This window comes from Pteropus medius, unplaced genomic scaffold (assembly GCF_902729225.1).
Source record: "Pteropus medius unplaced genomic scaffold, Ma_sr-lr_union100, whole genome shotgun sequence".
In the NCBI taxonomy this organism is placed as follows: Eukaryota; Metazoa; Chordata; class Mammalia; order Chiroptera; family Pteropodidae; genus Pteropus; species Pteropus medius.
The window spans coordinates 7,662,562-7,681,614 of record NW_024344370.1 but is presented as its reverse complement, the minus strand read 5'-3'; the positions used below and the strand labels follow the sequence as shown (position 1 = coordinate 7,681,614).

Sequence of the window (19,053 nt, the reverse complement as noted above, 5' to 3'; positions counted from 1 at the left end):
AAACTTTAGAGACAGTATATTCCAAAGGCCTCCTTAGCCAGTTTTCTAAAGTACAGAATAATCAATAAAAATCAGTCTGCAACTATACTTTTCCAAAAGTCGATTGGAAGGAGTCTGCATTCAATGGAATGCCAAATAGTACTGGCAGACATTTAGTCTTATAGAAAGAGAATGCTATGTTTGCATTGTTCTGTTAATAACATGCTAACAAGTATGTTTTCTGTAAGGTCACTAATGGACAGAAAAAAATACATAATACAGCAGCAAATAGTGGACAGCCATTCAGGCTCTACTGGTCTACAGTTACTAGAGAGAATAGTAAATCTTATAATCTTAGGCAGCTATAAAAAAGTATACTCTCTTGTTAAAGCTCAAGAGAATCTGAAGAGGAAATAAAAGAAAAAAGTCAGATTATGCTGTCAATTTAAGTTGTCATAATGTGCTTTAGAGTTAAAACATTCCTCTGAATGGCAATTGAACAGATGGAAATTTTCATTTTCGGTTAACTGGATGGAGGAATTGGACCAGTACCTAAAATGACATTGAAACGAAGCTCAAACCCCCTCCCACAAGAAAGAAACAGATGCATCACTCCAGATACAAAATAAATTATTGAACAGTGCATATATTATATTGGCATCATTGTATCCAACTTACATCTGCACAATGTTTTATTCTCCTGGTGAGAGAACAGACATTTCTGAAAGGGAAAATAGGCAACTATTGAAGTGGATCAGATAAGTGTACAATTTGGGTAAGAAAAGCCAAACAACACTTCACTGAATTTGAAGTTATTCAAGCTGAGAGGAAAAAAAGAACCATAAATTATACTGATTCCAATGCCCTTGAACTTACACATTGTCTTAAATATGATAGATTTTGAATTATAAAACCACATTTCCAAGATTTTTATAATCTTAAATATGAATAAAAAAATATATGACTACTTAGGACTCAAAGGAGTTAGGGTTGAATGCCCTCCTTGTTTAATCTGACAGAGAAGTGAGTTATTAAACTAAAACTTTATTCCTTATTTTAAGCTATGATTACAGTGAACTCATAGAACAAGTAACTAAAAGGAGACCTATCTGACAATTTAAAATTAATAACTGACCTTGTGAGTTGTGAACTAAGGAAATGAACTCCTTTTTACTCTTCCATGATTTCTAATTCCACTTTATGACAATACTGTCCTGCTTGGTACTTTCCTAGCCAGCTCTTTCTCATTCCTAGAGCTGATACAAGCAGGCAGTTTATATCTCCTACACTCTCACCTCAGTCTTCCTATCAATCATTTCCACTCTTTCTCAAGTCATTAAAACTTTAGTCCAGCTGCAGAGGAAATATGAAGATATCAGTTTTTGAGGGTAGGTAAGGATGCCTTGATTAAGCAGGGTTTGTTATTTTTTGTTTTTAAGGTATAATCTTAGTTGACTTTGGGCCAACAACACTCCTGTGTTATAAGGTGACTGTATAAGGTCTGGTCAGGGGATGCAGATGATGACTGAGGATGCCAGCAGAATGAATCCTGAGCTTAGTACCTAAAAGACAAAGAGGTAAAAAAGAAAATATGTCTCTAATATAAAAAGATTTTATACATTCCCAGGTTTCGGCACCAAAAAAAGAAAAAAAAAGATTTTATAGGTAAGTAAAATTCTGACTTCTTTTTATTTATTAAGCCATTCATTACAATGTAGTAAGATTTTACTAAATATCTAAAGTGATAAGACTATTTTATCAGACATGACTTCCAATAAAACTATATTTAATAAGGATTGAAGACCAACTGAATTATGCCTCCCAAGACTATCAGAACAGCACAGGTAAGAAAAATATGTTCAGTGCAACTCTACAAAATATTAATGGAATGCAGATACCATAGGCACAATGAATTACGAGTCTATATTGGTGCAAAGTCTTCATAGTGGTATTCCCTTTAGAAATAAAGTTGCACAGGGAAGCCATTCTTTGCATTCTACCAATCATTTTTAAACACAGGCAAATGTGAAACGGAGCTCATTAAAAAGATATAGAAGACAAATATAACCTAAAAGTAAAAGTATAAGGAGGTTGGGCCCATCTGGACTTATTAGACAGAGAAAAGCCTTGAGGGGAATAGCTGGGAATGTGGGATAGAAGAAATAGTTAGAAGGTAATTGGGAAAGGGGAACTAGAGTTGGCTCCCTCCCTGGGGTGTTTCTGCCAAGGAAAGAGAATAAGAATAGAACCTTTAGGAATAGTATCATGTGGTGGCTTGATGCCCAAAGAAAGTCTGTTGCTAGAAAAAGGCCATGGTATGATATGGTAATGATTCACAGAAGAATAAGAAGTGAACTAGAAATCATGTTTTGTCCCTTTCGCTTATCCTTATGCTTTCTCTCTTATTTAAACATAAGTTGCTTTATGGTTTCCAGCCACACTATTACCTACTCTCTGTTAACCATATCTCTCATTGTCATTCTGTAATCATTCTTATACTAATATGAGCAAACATTTAATAGGTAACGTGAAACAAAAGATTTCACAAAACATTTCACATATTCTGGTGTTTGATCTCCAGTGGTCACTAGTCATGGGGCTAACAGAGGTTGATGGACCATCGCCAAGGAGCCAGGTGAAAAATTTTAATCCACAGACTAAAAGAGCAGGTGGGAGTCCCGGGTCTTCTTAAATGAGGGCAGGGAGAGAGCCAAAAGGGCTAACTTGAAGGAAGCAGTGTCTTTTTTTTTATCTGGTTAAGTCTACTTCTATTTGCATTTCATTGTCAAGTGTCAACAGATATTTAAGATTCTTATTTGGTATCTGTATGTTTTCTTATCAAACATAATATCAGCATATCATTTACTGACTTTAAACATGAAATAAGCTAATTTATGAATAAAGCATTTCTAAACATGGTTTAGAAAGTATTGAAAGATAACTTTTGAACGAACAGTACAGACAGAAATTCTGGCAAGTCTGATGGGAGGCTGCATTTACTTCTCTAAGTATAAAGCTTCTAATGGGGCAGAGAAAAGCTGAAGTGTTTTTAATGAAACCATATGTGGCAAATGAACATTAAATCTAGTCATCTCTCAGTGAAGAGGAGCACTAGAAACTAAAGCTCTTTTGACCCCTTTGTTTATCCTTCTTGCAGGGCAGATGATCAGCACATTTTCAATGCTAAGCATTGGATCCTTCAACACTATTGAAGATTTTGTAATACTCTTGCAATCATTTATAACAATTTTAATTATTTCTTCAATCATATTATCTTCTAATATTTTTTATTTTTTCACCAGAAATTATGTAAATTCTAGCCAAAAAAAAATTTCCCTCAATCTGAAATTCTAAATATTAGCTTTTCTGATTTGTAAAAGGCAAAAAAACAAAAACACTATACAACAAAGCAAAATCATAGGACATCTAGTTCTTTGAGAACTTTCTAAATAGTTCCAGAATAAAGTACTCTGACTCCACAACACACATTTTCCAAAATAAACTGTATTTGATATGCTGATATTGACAGCATTATCCCTATATACTAGTATAACCAATTATCCCTTTTTAAAAAATCAAGATGAAATTCACATAAAATTAACTATCTTAAAGTGCACAGTTCAGTGGCAATTACAATCAAAATGCTGTGCAATCACCCCCTGTATCTAGTTCCAAAATATCTTCATTCCCTCTGACCCCAAAGAAAAACCCTGCTCTCTGCTTTCTGTTTCTGTGTGTACTCTGGGTATTTCATGTAAATGGAAACATACAATATTTGTGACCTTTCGTGTCTGGCTTCTTTTATGTAGGACAATATGTTCACAGGTTCATCCATGTTATACTAGGTATCAGTACTTTGTTTCTTTTTATGGCTGAGTAATATCCCATCGTCTGTATATACCACGATTTGTTTTTCCATTCACCTGCAGACGAACATTTAGGTTGTTTTCACCTTCTGGCTACTGTGAACAGTGACAGTTAACATTTGTTTGCAAGTATGTTTGAATTCCTGTATCAATTCTTTTGAATAAATACTTAGAAGTAGAATTGCTGGATCACATGGTAATTCTGTTTAACTTTTTTAGAAACCACCAAACTGTTTTCTAGAGCAACTGTACCATTTTACACTGTTGCAAGCAATGTATGAGGGTTCCAATTTCTTCATGTCTTTACCATCACTTATTTTTCATTTTTTTATTATAGCCATCTTAAGTGGGTGTGAAATGGTATCTCGTTGTTTTGATTTGCACTTCTATAATGACTAGTGATGTTAAGCATCCATTCATGTGCTTGTTGGTCATTTGTATGTCTTCTTTGGAATAATATCTATTCGAATCCTTTAACCATTTCTAAATACAATTACTACTTTTTTTGTCGTTTGGATACTAGATCCTTACAGGATATATAATTTGCAAATATTTTCTCCCATTCTGTAGGTTGCCATTTCACTTTCTTGCTATGTCTTTTGATGGACAAAAGTTTTTAATTTTGATGAAATCCAATTTATCTATTTTTTCTTTTGTTGACTTGCTTTCAGTGTCAAAACTAAGAATCCACTGCCAAATTCAATGAAGATTTATGTCTAGGAGTGTTATAATTGTAGCTCCTATATAAGATGGTTAATCCATTTAGAGTTAATTTTTGTTATGTGGTTTGAGATGGAAGTCTAACTTCATTCTTTTGCATGTAGATATCTAATTGTTTCAGTACCATTTGTTGAAGAAACTAGTCTTTTCCCCCATAGAATGGTTTTAGCACTCTTGCTGCAAATCAATTGTTTATGGATGTATGGGTTTATTTCTGAACTCTCAGTTCTAGTCCATTGGTCTATAGCTTTCCATTTAAACTGTATATTTCTCCAGTGCTCAAAGCATAAGCACAAAAGAGTTTGGATAAGAAACACTACTCTAAGATCTTTAGTTTGATCTAAAGTTTCCTAAATGCTTTCTCAATAGCAATGGCATCATAATGTGAGTTTACATCTTTGGTGGGGATGATACCCTGAGCTGGTACTGATTTTAAGCACCCTCTTCCTGGTGCTGGCATGAAAAAAAATGGAGGTTCTTCCGATTCTCACAAACCAATTTCAGGTAATCCTCATCATAAACTTATATGGTACTGAGATAGCACTATCGATCTTCCTCTTTAACTTATCATCACTAGGAACAGAAGGGTGGTAAAAGAAGAAAAAGTGACAAAAAAGGCACTAGTTTCTACTCTCAAGATATATATATCAATTGTTAGCAATAGCTAATAAACTTGGGCCTAGTAACGAAGAAGACAGTTTACTACATAGCTACAGCCATCTGCAATCATTACTAGTAACCTCATAGCCACGAATACTATAAAGATTTCATTGGAAATTGTATGAATGCTTAGTGTTTGCTGCAAATGACCCTCGTGTTCTCTTGCTTTATTAATTTAGGAAATAATACATGGAAATGAGAAAATGAAAGATGTGACCGGGTAAAATACTATTTTACGTTAGTTCCAACTTTGAAGCTATTTGCAAGACTCAATTTCAAGATACTTTTAAGGAAGAAAACTCTTAGGAATTATTTTTTTACCCCCATATTATAAAAAGTAGAGGAGATTATTTTTTTCCTTCTTTTTTCTTTTTCTAGTTTATTCTCACTAATCACCTAATAGCTAAAACATAACCCAGTTAGCTCTGCTCTATCAAGGACACTGCTCTCAACAATGAACACTGTTAAGGGATTTATTTACAACTCACAATACAATGACATTAAAAGATAGAGGGTCAGAAATTTTAAAAGCATGGTATGATCATGGAAATATCTATCATTTTAACTTTTAAGAGGGAAAGAAGTACCTTCTTTGGTACCAATGCTGCCATTAAAATTAGATGCTGCTTGAAATTTACTCATGAGATATGAAAAGTCTGCTTCTTTGCCCAAATCAGTCAGAGAAGCAGAACACTTATGAGCAGCAACAGAATCAGTCCCCCAGCAGGAAGTGATCAGCCCTTGTATTAGGTACTGCAAGAACACTACCATGCAAAAGCTCTATTCCAGAGTGCCCCAGGATATAATAATCCCACTTCCTTACATGAAAGGCTCTCTGAGTTTACAGGGAATATCTTCCAAAAGGTTGTACAGAAGAAAATTTTCTACTATCTGATAAATCATAAGGTAGGTGATGAGGGTCATACAAGTGAGAAATTTGACTTATTTCATCAACCTCTTTTAGGTGGTATATTCTTCAGTACATCTTCCTCTCTTCCTTCTCTCCCTGTGTCAACAGGGAAGTACCAAGGATATAAAACACTGAGCTGAAAAATAAGAGTTTAAAGTAGCCTGGACTAGGATGGTCAAATTAAAAGGGCAGAAAAGGGAGTGGAGAGGAGCGCCTAGGGGTGTGGAAGGTAGGAAGGCTGTTTTCTAAACTAACCATGTTTGCTTGACACAGATTATCAGTTACTTGCAGTAGTGCTCCTCAAACTTTAGCGTGCATGTGAATCAGCTGTAGATCTTGTGAAAATGAAGATGCTAATTCAGTAGGTCTGGGATGGGGTCTGAGATTCTACAAGGACCTACAGAAGATTATGTCTGTGAAAGCGAAAGGTGATTTTCAAGGAGACACAACCAGGATTCTGAACAAAATTACAAAGTCTACCTTGATCTTTCAACTTCCCTTCCCAAATGCCTCTCCCATTTTATGTCTCCTCATTCTTTCTGTATCTAAAAAGTGTTCTACCTCATAGACGTAAGCCTCACAAAGAAAGCAATCTCCTCTCTCTTAACCTTCTAAAACAACTCCCAACCTTAACTGTCCTGTAATCCAATTTGATATTGTTATCCTTAATAGTTAACACAATCCAGATTAAAGTGAGAATTGATGATAGCTTTACTCCTCCAAAAGGGCATTTATATTTTAAAAGATTTTCTTATCAGCCTACAATAATACCTACTGGGGAGATTATTAATACAGAAAATATTTTTGAGGTCCTCTGTTCCTTACTCATCTAGGGTAACATGCTATTATTTCCACTAAACTTTAATTGGTCTGTTAAGGTTTTAAATACATAGATTCTATATTAAGAATACGTAGTCTCAAAGCCTCCAATTTCACTTCCTCTATGATGGTTAAGTGGTTTCATACTTCATAGTATACTGAAAACAAAAGTTGCTACAGCGCACTGTAGTATTCAAAATGTTAAATCATAAATCTCTGAATACAACAGGTCTCCTATACTTAAAAATTTCATTTCAACAATAAATTATCTAGCAAAAAAAAAAAAAAAATTAAGGGACTTAGGAAGGCTTGACAAAGAATTTTCCACAGTTAGGTCACGCTATAGGGAAGGAAGCCAGAGAAAGGTATCACCTACTGTGTAGAATACTATTAGAAGGAGAGCAAAATGGGATTTTTGCAGAAAGAAAGGATGATACAGAAATTAGGGTTGAGTAAAAGTATCTTTCATTTTGGAGGGAGCAAATGACTGAAATCTCGATAACATTTTTATGGTTTACTCAATAGCCAAAGCCTTTATTAAGTCTCTCAACATTCATGCCTATTCATAGGAGAAAAATATGTTTTTAGTATGTTGAGAGAAAATAAAATTCTATAAGTTTATTCCACATATTAAACCAAGGGAACATTTTTTAAAGGTCATCAGGCTACTCTAGTTCCAAAACAGCAATAATTTCTTATTCTTGAAACAATTTATTTGGAGTTTCCACAAATCTTATTTCATAATTTTCAGAAAAGATATAAAAGAATAACCCTCTAAAATAATACACAGTAGAAAGAAAAGAAAGTGATTATTAAGTTTTTTGTCCCTTCGGTGTCAGTTTATTAAAGGACACAGTTAAATGTTAATGATTATGATTTTTCTTATTAAAATTAAAGCTTTAGGTTTGTTGATTTATTTATTCATTCATTCAAGATTACAATTGCCCCCCAATACCACCACCATATTCCTGAATATGTTAGCTTTTTGACAATTTAGGCAGTAGCTACAAATGTAATCCTATTGGCTCCAAATCTGACCCAGACTCACTTCTGAGACTCCCAGAGTTTAAAATCTTGACTATTTTCTCTTCCCCCAAAATGATAGAGGTGGCTGCTACTTACTGGCTGAGAGTCACAGTAAGAGTTTGGTTGCAATTTAGCAAGACACTTCACAAGTGGCTAGTGAATAGGCCTTTTTTCAAGACATTAATACCTCATTTGGAGGCTGCTTTTTAAAGTATTTTTAAATTTTTGTTCTTGCACAAGCATATAATTAAAAAATATAGGAGGAAAGAGACAACCATCCAAATGGGAAAATATATTTGCAAGCAACACCTCTGATAAGGGCCTAATATTCAAAATATACAAAGAACTCATAAAACTCAATAACAACAAAAAAACAAACAATCCAATCAAAAAATGGATAGAGGACCTGAACAGACACTTCTCCCAAGAAGACATACAAAACAGCCAACAAACATATGAAAAGATCGCTAGCATTAGGGAAATGCAAATCAAAACTACAATAAGATATCATCTCACACCCGTTAGAATAGCTGTTATCAACGGGACAAGTAATAACAAATGTTGGAGAGAATGCAGAGAAACAGGTACCCTCATACGCTGTGGGTGGGACTGCAAATTGGTACAGCCACTATGAAAAACAGTATGGAGGTTTCTCAAAAAACTAAGAATTGATCTACCATATGATCTAGCAATCCCTCTGCTGGGTATTTACCCCAAAGACTTGAAAACTCGTATCTGAAAAGATATTTGCACACCAATGTTCATAGCAGCATTATTCACAGTGGCCAGGACATAGAAGCAACTGAAGTGTCCTACAATAGATGATTGGATAAAGAAGCTATGGTACATTTATACAATGGAATATTGCTCAGCCATAAGAAGAGATGAAATACTGCCATTTGCAACAACATAGAGAGACCTCGAGATAATCATGCTAAGCGAAATAAGCCGGGCAGAAAAAATTGAAAACCACATAGTATCACTTAATATGTGAGATATAAACCTAAAAGCAACAAACAAACAGGACAAACAAACAGAGACTCATGGACATGGACAATAGACTAGCGGTTACCAGAGGGTACATGGGAGAGGGGAAGTAGATGGGATAAAAGAGGTCAAATATGTGGTGACATTAAAGAATTAAAAATAAATAAATTAAAAAAAAACAGCAATAAAAAAAAACATAGGAAGAGAGAATCCCCAAGTATAGTAAAGGTAAGAATAGAAAGGGAGATCCTGAAAAGGTTTTACTTGCTAATTGATGTAAAATGATGGTCATTAAAATAATTTTTTAAAAACATAAAATTTTATTAGTTGTAAATAATTGTGCTTAATTCTTTTATTTTCTAACTCTAATAACATAACAGGTTATCAAGATTCACCCTACAGCTTATAAATCAAAAGTTAGTTATCCAGAATTCAATTAAGTTTTTAACTCCAATGTTAGCAACCTTTTTACCATACCTAATTTAACTAGACAAATGGTTATACAGCTGACTAAAATCTGACACTAGCTTTGATCCATTTTCCTTTCTTATAATTTAACCAACTGTTTTCACAATATTTCCAATGATTCAATTATTTTCCTCATTTGGACATCTTGCCTAAATGCAAACATCTTAGTGAAGTCATACACAGTTATAGGAATATTGCACAACATGGTCAGACATTTTTATGAGTTTCAAAAGAGATTGATTGGAAACTATACTGCAGTCACCAAAACTTTGTGTTGATGAACGTGTGCCACAATTATAACACAGCACTGGGTTATTATCGTTGGGATATGGCAGTGCTTTCATTATAAAACCTTGCTGTTTTCAGTTTTGTGAACTAGCTATAAAACTTGACTTGGTTCCGATAAATAATTTTCAAAAGAAAAACTATAAATATAGCAGACATTAGATACGTACACATATAAATAAAATAACAATGGCACTAAAGAAAGTTCAACTGATATAAAAGAAGAGTAAGGTATTTATTGTGTGGTGCATACTAATAAAAAGGAGTATACTCCAAAATTACTTTATCATTTTTGTTAAAATATACTGAGAAAATATATCCTGAGTTCTTAGAAGCTTTGAGCTAAAGCTTCTTCAGACCTCAGTTACCTCAATCTATAAATGAATAAAAGTATCCATTCAAAAGGATATTTCATACCTGAGAGGAAGTAATAGTCTTAAAGATATACACACACATACATACACAAAAACAAACAAGGTTAAAAATTTTAATGACTTAACGATTTCTTTATCTTTCTTCTTCAAGCTGGTCATGTGGTTTCTGATATAATAAAATTAAAGTAAAAATATTTTAATTCTAATTTTCTATCACAGTAACTTCCAATGTTTATCAAAGATAAAAAAATCAGGAACTATTTAAATTAGAAATACTTTTTATTATAAATTAGGCTAGCTAGATTATTTTTAAGTTGCTCTTTAGAAAATTAAAAAAAGCAGTCAATGCTATCATGCGGAAAACCTAAAGATCAAGTGAGTGAAACTAAGATTCAGAAGGGGAAAATACCTTTTTGTAAGAGTCATGAAGGAAAAATATAAAGTGTCTCTAGTAAAAATGGATTTAGAAATGAGTGTACTGTCTTACCAGCATGTGAGATGTAAATCTAAAAGCAACAAACCAACAGGACAAACAAACAGAGACTCAGATGTACAACTTTTCTTTGGTACAGATGGCTGAATGGTCAAAAGAAGTTTTGAAGGCAAGAGTATTTTAGAAAATACAGAAAATACATGTGAGATAAACACCTACGGATAGTCATTGTAGCATATATCATTTGTATTCTGTTATTCCATATCCATATCATTAATCAATACAATTACATGAAAAAGTCTGCTTAATAAAAGCACATCTGCAAAAATTTTACCATCGATTTGAAGTATTTTGCATGTATTCTGGCTTTGATAAAAGTTGATTATTTAAAAAGTTGTATTAACTTTTAAATATCCCACTTCTATATTTAACACTTCTTCAATGGCTCATAATTTTACTTTTGACCTTCCATGACAATATTACTAATCTACAATTTTTGAGGAAAAGTATTTCAATTTTAAAATGCCTATATTTGATTATATTGTATTTATTCTATGATTTTGATCATTAACTAAAGTAATTGAAATATTTCATTACAAACTAGATCTTAGTATCTAAAGGAAAGTAATTTGTGAAAATGATATTTCTAAAAATTAAAGTCTATTAATTTTAAACACACATACACACACACACACATACACTTCTAGTAAATGCCTGGCACATAGACGATATTCAATAACTAATAAAGAGATGAATGAAAGTGGCAGAAGGTGGACTGCCATTTCTCCTATTATACCATCTGCCTCCCTAGACAGTTCATAGGCATAGAGCAATATATCTAATTCCAAACAAATAAACAAAAACAAACAAATGGTATTGCTGCAAACAGTGACTAAATGTAGGTCATTTCAAAGGCCTCAGAAATAACATCTTAGAAAAAGAAAATCAAATTATAGAGGTAAAATAACAAGGAAATCTTTTAGGTTTAATGTGAAACCATCTCAAGAGCTTCTATATTCTCAGAGAGACTACTTTCCTCTTTATCCTTCTTATGTTTAAGAGAAAGCAGCAGCAGAAGCACTGCAAGAAAGGAAATGAGATAAGGTAAGCCAATGTCTATCTCTGTGGAGTGTATTTCTTTCGATTTAACAAACACTAACGAAATATCTAGCATATGTTAGGCACCAAGAGTTGAGAAAAACTCCCCATTTCATTCACTGTAAAAGCTCGTTTACACTGCTATTCCCTCTGACTGGTGCACTCTTGCTCCAGATACCCATCTGGCTAGACTTCCTTTAAGTCTATTCAAAATGTCACCATCTAAACTAAGCTACCTTAACCATTACATTAAAAATTTCAACCCACTCCCTACTTCCAGTACTCCTGATTCTGATTTACTCTGATTTACTTTTTCTTTTGTCCTCAGCACTTACCATACTGTAACAATTATTTAATATATATTATCACCCGACTCCCTTAGCTAGAATGTAAATTTGAAAAAGACATGGGCTTTTTAGTATTTTATTTATCGATATATCTCAAATGCCTAGGACTGTACTTGGCACACAGTGAGTATTCAATAACTATCAGTCAAATAGATAAATAAACTTTCCTAAACACCTGCAATGATCCAAACATTGTCCAGAACACACAGAGTCAGGGAAATAGCTACAAAAGCAATCATCTGTAACATAATGGGGGCATATATTACAAAGTTTAACACTTAGAGAATGGTGAATTCTAGGTGAGGGTTAAAATAAGTACACTGAAGTCTGGATCAATGCCTGTTTAATAAGACTTATGATTTTAACAAATAAAACATGGAAAATAAATAACTTTATAATATATTCAGCTGAGGAAAAAGAAAAGCTTAATTAGAATCTCTGGCAAAGAGTGCAATTTGTACCTTGGACCACAAGATGGAGGCACCAGTTACCTGGAAGGCAATAAAGACCAAAAGAAAGAAATAGCTCTCTTTAGTGTTAAAATTACAAAAGTAATTTTTTAAAAAATCATATACATTCCTAAGTCATTTCATAAAAATGGAAATTTGTTCTAACAATCAAATAATGAAGTCTGCAATATGGTTCTGAAGATAATTCTCTACCCAATCCCATTCAATTGTCAATTCTCAAAAGCAAGCATGTCAACTTGATTTTCTAATTCTTGTAGAGTAAAAATCACTTTAAAAGTCTTTAAACAGCAGCAGAAATGAATTGTTGAAATGAGCAGTACTTTGAAAAGTGAGAGTGCTAAGTAAGAAAAGTAAGAGTTTCATCTGATTTACATTGACACAGGGAAACTAAATTCCACGCGAAGATAACACAAATAGAATTTATCACTAAATGACCTTGATAAATCAACACTAGATATACTATTTTTCCTCACTTATTATAATTCTTCCACAAATACAGTGAATCATGACAAGAGCTGGGAATAATTCAAAGTAGATAATAACTTAATTTTAATAATACTATTTATCATTATTGCTGCTATTGACATTATATGCTTAATATAAAGCAATTATAAAATCATCAAAGCAAAAGAGGACAAGTACTTCTTTTCTATTACATGAAATATTTTCAGCCTCACTTAGAAACAGATATAATATAGCTTAGTCACTCATTCATTATTAGTTTTCATTTCTTCTCAAAAGATCCTATATTTCCTTGACAGGGAAAGGCAGAATCAAGATTAAGTTTGCTTAAATTCATTTTAAAGCCACTATAAAGGACTGACATGTATGACTGTGAACACATTTCATCCTCCTGTTTTTCTCTTGGATGAAAGTATGACACAGATGTGGCTCTACTGATATGAAACAGGAATTCAATCAAGAACTATAGGGATTTTCCCTTCACCAAAACACAATTAAGTGGTTAAATAAACATGCATATTCACACAAATCAAAGGAATTCAATAATCAAATGAAATAGTCTCAGAGGGAAACAATTAAGAAATGAAATTTAAAAATGAAGGTCATAAAATTAAAAGTCCAACCTTCAAACAACCCTGAGACAATCTATATTGGAAGTTTATAATTATTATTTTATATTAAATCAAGTATTTTAAAGTAAGTCCAACTTTTTCATGCTATCCCTAAACAGAAGGCATGTTTAAGCTAAAATCATAAGACATTTTAGGATATTCTATCAATTTGATGATGCCAATAGTGATGATTATGTGATCACTAACAACTCAAGACAGAATATTATTTACTGTTGGAAAAATCATATGTATGATTTCTTAATATTTTGGTCAATTCTTCAAAATATAATTGCCACTTACATTATTGTGCATTACTGACTAGGAACAATCCATAGTGTCATTGTAAAATCCTTGTCTTAAAAGTTAGCACTATATAAAGCAGTAATGTTGGGTTTTTATTTTGGAGGAAAACATCTAAATCCAATTAGAGAAAAGATTCCTCCCTCAAATCAACTCAAAAATATTAAACAGGCAACCTATAATTTTTTAAAACAATGCTGCCACCTTCTGGAAAAATCTATCATGTCTTAATGATTTCCCAAATGTTAAGAGTAAATATCACATTCATCTAGTTACATCATGATCATCCAGTTACCTACTGAAACAAGACATACCTTCTTAATAATTTTGACCATTTACTTTGTCTGATGCTTAATAACTATGTCTTAATTGAGTTCTAATTCATTATAGTTTTTAGTATATTTAAATATTAAATACGAATTGGTGACATAAAAAACAATGCAGCTCTATAAGTACAAGTAATAGGGGATGATATAGGTTTTGAATTGCCAGATGATATATTCTTCCTGAAAGGAAAGAAATTAGACTGGGTATCTTAACAAAAGTTTGATGCTTGCTATGACACTAAATTTAGAAGGTCACTGATCAAGCTAAGTGTCTACAGGAACCACACTAGAAAAGTTATAGAAAACATACTTATTTCTAATGAGAGTATTTTAATCCTTGAAGAATAATTTGGCCCATTTATCATAAATAAACATACAAAATATACTTTAATTATCGGTTTTAACATTTTTTAAAACTATCATTTCCTGTAGTTTAAAATTTTTTTTTTGCTTTGTTTTTGTTTTTATATTTCTGGGTCTATAAATATCTTTTAACAATTCATTTAACAGCTATTTTTTGAGTACCTACTCTGTACCCAGGCACGTACACATGAAGCTCATTTAAGTATTCAGGAATGAAACAATAACCTATGTTTAATATGAGGATAATAATCCCTTAATGGTTATTGTAAAGACATGAAATAATCAGAATTAATACCCAATGACTGCTACTTATCATTAATGTAAGTAAGCATTACTAAAAAACATTGGCGGCTATGGTAAATAGAGAACAAAATGGAGGAAAAATGTATTTCTAATTTGTTACAAATTAAATATGTACAGTTCAGTTTAAAATAGCCATTGATTCATGTTTACCTCATTTATCTTCCCAAATCCTTTTGAATTTATTAAAGAATATATAAGGGGGTATGCCTTAAGAGTTAGTACCTAATAGTATCTTTATCTGTTAGTAGCCTAATAGTAATATTAGGCCAATAGATCTGAAATTCATCAAATAGATATGGTTTGCATAAAGCAGTGATGAAAAGTATTTGTCACATTAAAAAATTAATAAAGAGTACAGGATGAGATAGAAGGCAAACTCGGCAGTACTAACTAGCCTGTGAATCAGCACAGACATGTCAGCCACACTGGAAAGAATCTATATGAGTTTCCCAAAAAAAGTACTGTGAAAATTCTAAGCTTAGAGCAGCAAGCCTGAGAGCAAGGGACAAATAAATGGTAAGGGTCACGTCAAAGGAATTTGGAAATGCCACCGATGCTCCCACAGAGAGGTCTAGTTATCACTAATATGCACAGCTTGTAAGATGTTACAAAATAAGGTAAAAAAAAATACTCTCAACAATAGCATGTGCTAAGCATTCCACGAGCTCCTTCTCTATTTCTCAACTATGATTCTGACCTGATACCGACATTCTTAAGATTTCCATTTACAAGGGCTGAAAGTGAAGGCATCTTGAGTACTGAGTACAGTTCTCCCAGAGAAATTCTACCAGAGCCCTATGAGAAGCCACAGGACTGTAGCATTCACTCTCAGGTCTCACTTGGTAGTCATTTTTAAGAAAAATGAAGGTTATGCTGCAAAAGACATCTAAGGGGGGCAGTCAGGCATAATAAAACATAAATAACAGAAAACAAAAAATAAGATGACTGAAGACTAAATATATGACTTATTACAACAAATATAAATGGGTTAATGCTATTACTTAAAAAAAAAAAAGTATGTTTTTTGGAAACACCTATGCCCGAAAAAGCAGGGGTGTATGTATGAGAGAAAGAGAGATAGAAGGGAGGAAAATCAACGTAAAGAGAAAACCTATAAATTACGAGGCTTAAAAACATACTAGCAATCATAATATAAAGATTTTAGAGCTCAATTTATACAAACTGCAAAAATAAGTAAACAAATTAATCATTAAATAAGAGCATTATGGGACAGCCAGGGAAATGAGAACAGGATGATAGTAAGGAATTGTTGATTTCTATGGGATGATGGATAATATTGTTATTATATTTAAAAAGAGTATGTGTTTAAGAAGTATATTTAATGAAATGTTCATAGGTAAATTGACATGATGTCGGAATGTGTTTAAAATAAGAGGAGTGATGAGTGAGGGGTAACGTGTAAATAAAATTTAGCCATGAGTTGATAACTATCTAAAGTGAGTAAGGTACATGGAGATTTGTTTTATCATTCTCTCTACTTTTTATGTTTGAAATATTTCATAATTTAATAGTTAAAAATAAATGGATAAGTAAATAAAAAGGAAGTGATTCTCAAGTTAGAACACAATGTAAAATCCAACTAACATTTTTAAAAAGGAGGCACATAGAAATGGTATAAAAAATAACCTTCAATTTTAAACAAAATTCAATTTTAGATTGACAAATCTCAATTTTAAATTACATCTTTCAAGTCTGGTTTATACCTTGACTGATCCGGCTTCCCCAAAGTGTTTGAGAACTCCATATTCAAAAGCCATCTTTTTTTTTTTTAAAACCAAAAAGCATGAAATATAAAATTCGGGAAATGTTATTAAAATAATGTGTTTGGCACAATGATAACCCAAAGATATGTGAATCTAAATATAGTAACATAAATACAGAAAATATAATTTGACACTAAATACATTCATGAAAACCTGAGCATGAATTTTTCTTTGCTCGCAATTTTTATAAATGTACAAGCTTCATTAAAAACTGAGTGAAGTGAAAACATCTTTTCAAAAGTAACATTTTCTAAGAAAATGTTGAAGATTTATTTAATAATTATTAAAAAATGAACAGTCTGAAAATCACTGCCAGAAGCCTAAACAATTTGCTATGCAAAAAAAACCTAATGAAGGTTATACTTAAAAGTGTATCCTAAAAGTAAATCTACTATGATGAAACATTTGTCCTGCATTCTAAAAGCAAGCATCACAATAATATTCTGTCCACTGCTATCCCTGCCTTGTCCTCAACGGATTCCATTTTGGGAACATCGACTAAAGCTCAGTATTATGAAAAGTAACAGCAGAAAACTATTTGGCAATAAAAAGGAACAACTACTGACACATGGATGAATCTCAATTGCATTGTGCTACCTGAAATAAGCTAGACTCAAAAGGCTACATCCTGTGTAATTTTATATATATGATTTTCTGAAAAAGGAAAAATACTAGAGACATAAAACAGATTAGTGGTTGCCAAGGGCTGGGTATGAGGTGAAGGAATGAACTACTAAGGAGTAGGAAGGAATTTGGGGGTTGAAGGAACTGTTCTGTATCTTGATTGTGGTGATACTATCAGAACTCTAAGCATTTTTCAAAAATCATAAAACTGTACACCAAAAAAGATAAATAGTACTGAATGTAAATTACACTTCAATAAATAAATCTGATGTTTTACATATTTTTTAATGTTATTGACAACTATGGGACATAAATATCTTTCCCTCTGCTTGAAATCTGTCAAATACTTCACCATCATGCAAGGAGGAAGTAATTCCCTTTGTCAAGAGTTACAGGAAATGAATGGAACATAATTTTGGAAAGATCTTAGTGCTTCTCAATATAACGGTGGTTATTGCCATCTCTAACTTTAAAGTGAAGAGGCCGAGACTTGGGGAGGACAAATACTGTCCTTGATTCCTCAGCTGCCAGGTGTCAAAGCTGATATTCTAAACCAAGCTTTTCTGACCCCAGCCTGAGATCTTTTGCATCGCAGTGCTGAAAAGGCACAGAGATTATGACGGCTGCTACACGTGATTTCGACCAATGGGAACGACCCCTACCTCCCCAAATTCCACTACATATTTCGCACTAATCCTATACAGAAACATCACAATTAGAGCCATGTATCTTAAAGTGAGCTCGACGTGATCTTGGATTGCAAACTCGTGGGAAAGGTAACATGGAGCCTCGTGGGGATCTCATTTTCACGCTGTCTGTGCATGGACTTACTTCTGATAGTTGTGAGGAAGATGACTAACGGGGCCAGCCCGAAAGTTACTGAGAAAAGTCAACATCAAGGAGAAAGCAGAGGCGCTTAAGATACACCTCGTCAATTACATCATTCTGGCCTGTTCGCAACCCGGACACAGGAGGAGGAAAGGCCACCTTCCTGCCCTTCCGAGAACCTTTGGTAAGACCTCTGTGGGCTTGTCTCCGTCGTGTCACCCAATGGCAAGGACCAACACTGGGGCGTCCTCCGCCGGCGTGGTTCTCGGCGCGGAGAGGAAAGGGGTGTGTGCGGGGCGCACCGGACCAAGCTGCGGAGCGTGGACCGCGGACACACTCAGGGCCGGTTCGCAACACAAGCCACTCAACAGTGAAGGGGCGGCGGGGTGAACGAACTGGGGTTGTCCCCCTCAGGTGATATCATGAATGTCCCATGTTGCGTTAGTTTACGAGACACACTCTTTCCACTCGTTTACTGACTACAACACCGCTGCCCTTGCTCTCATCTCACCTCTCCAGTTCTTGTACTCCGGGACATAGTAGTATTTGTTCCCGAACTGGTCTGTGCCCACTTGCTCCTTCACTTCCTTCGACAGCGCTCTCCACAAGGAGCGGAACAAACTCTGAGACCCACTCATGCCGGTGGCTCAGGTCCCAGCGCGATTAGCAGCCGGATCCGCGGCAACTGAAACAGGAACGCCCCAGGGGCCGACCCGCCTACCGGCCCAAATGAGTCCCATCCACCTCCTCGCTCACGCCCTTCCAGTAACGACGCTCACCATTGGTCATATGATATCATCTCTCTACCAATGAGAGACTCTGTTGCTACAGCCCCGCCTCCGAGCTTTGTCATGGCGGCGTCCAGTGCCTTATCTGCCGTAAAGGAACGGGATGCTGGGTTTTTTGTCCGCGCGGCAAGCAGGATTGGACGACCCTCTTCGCCTACGAAGAGCGGAGTCCACACGAAGGTATAGAAAACCTTACTCTTTTCTCTAACAGGCCTGTTAAAA

General features: G+C 34.0%; 2 protein-coding genes across 2 annotated transcripts in view; one reads left to right on the top strand and one right to left on the bottom strand.

The window, feature by feature from the left end:
* Nucleotides 1-18,781, bottom strand: part of NDUFAF2 (NADH:ubiquinone oxidoreductase complex assembly factor 2) — a 124,257-nt gene extending 105,476 nt beyond the window's left edge. Inside the window, exon 1 of the mRNA XM_039869996.1 lies at nucleotides 18,555-18,781. Within this exon, the coding sequence (XP_039725930.1) occupies nucleotides 18,555-18,681 (127 nt within the window). The 5' untranslated portion in view covers nucleotides 18,682-18,781. The remainder of the gene's footprint in view (nucleotides 1-18,554) is intronic.
* Nucleotides 18,782-18,854: 73 nt separating this feature from the next.
* The window catches only part of ERCC8 (ERCC excision repair 8, CSA ubiquitin ligase complex subunit), a 35,114-nt gene continuing 34,915 nt past the window's right edge, over nucleotides 18,855-19,053 (top strand). Inside the window, exon 1 of the mRNA XM_039869988.1 lies at nucleotides 18,855-19,011. Coding sequence (XP_039725922.1) covers nucleotides 18,935-19,011 — 77 coding nt within the window. The 5' untranslated portion in view covers nucleotides 18,855-18,934. The remainder of the gene's footprint in view (nucleotides 19,012-19,053) is intronic.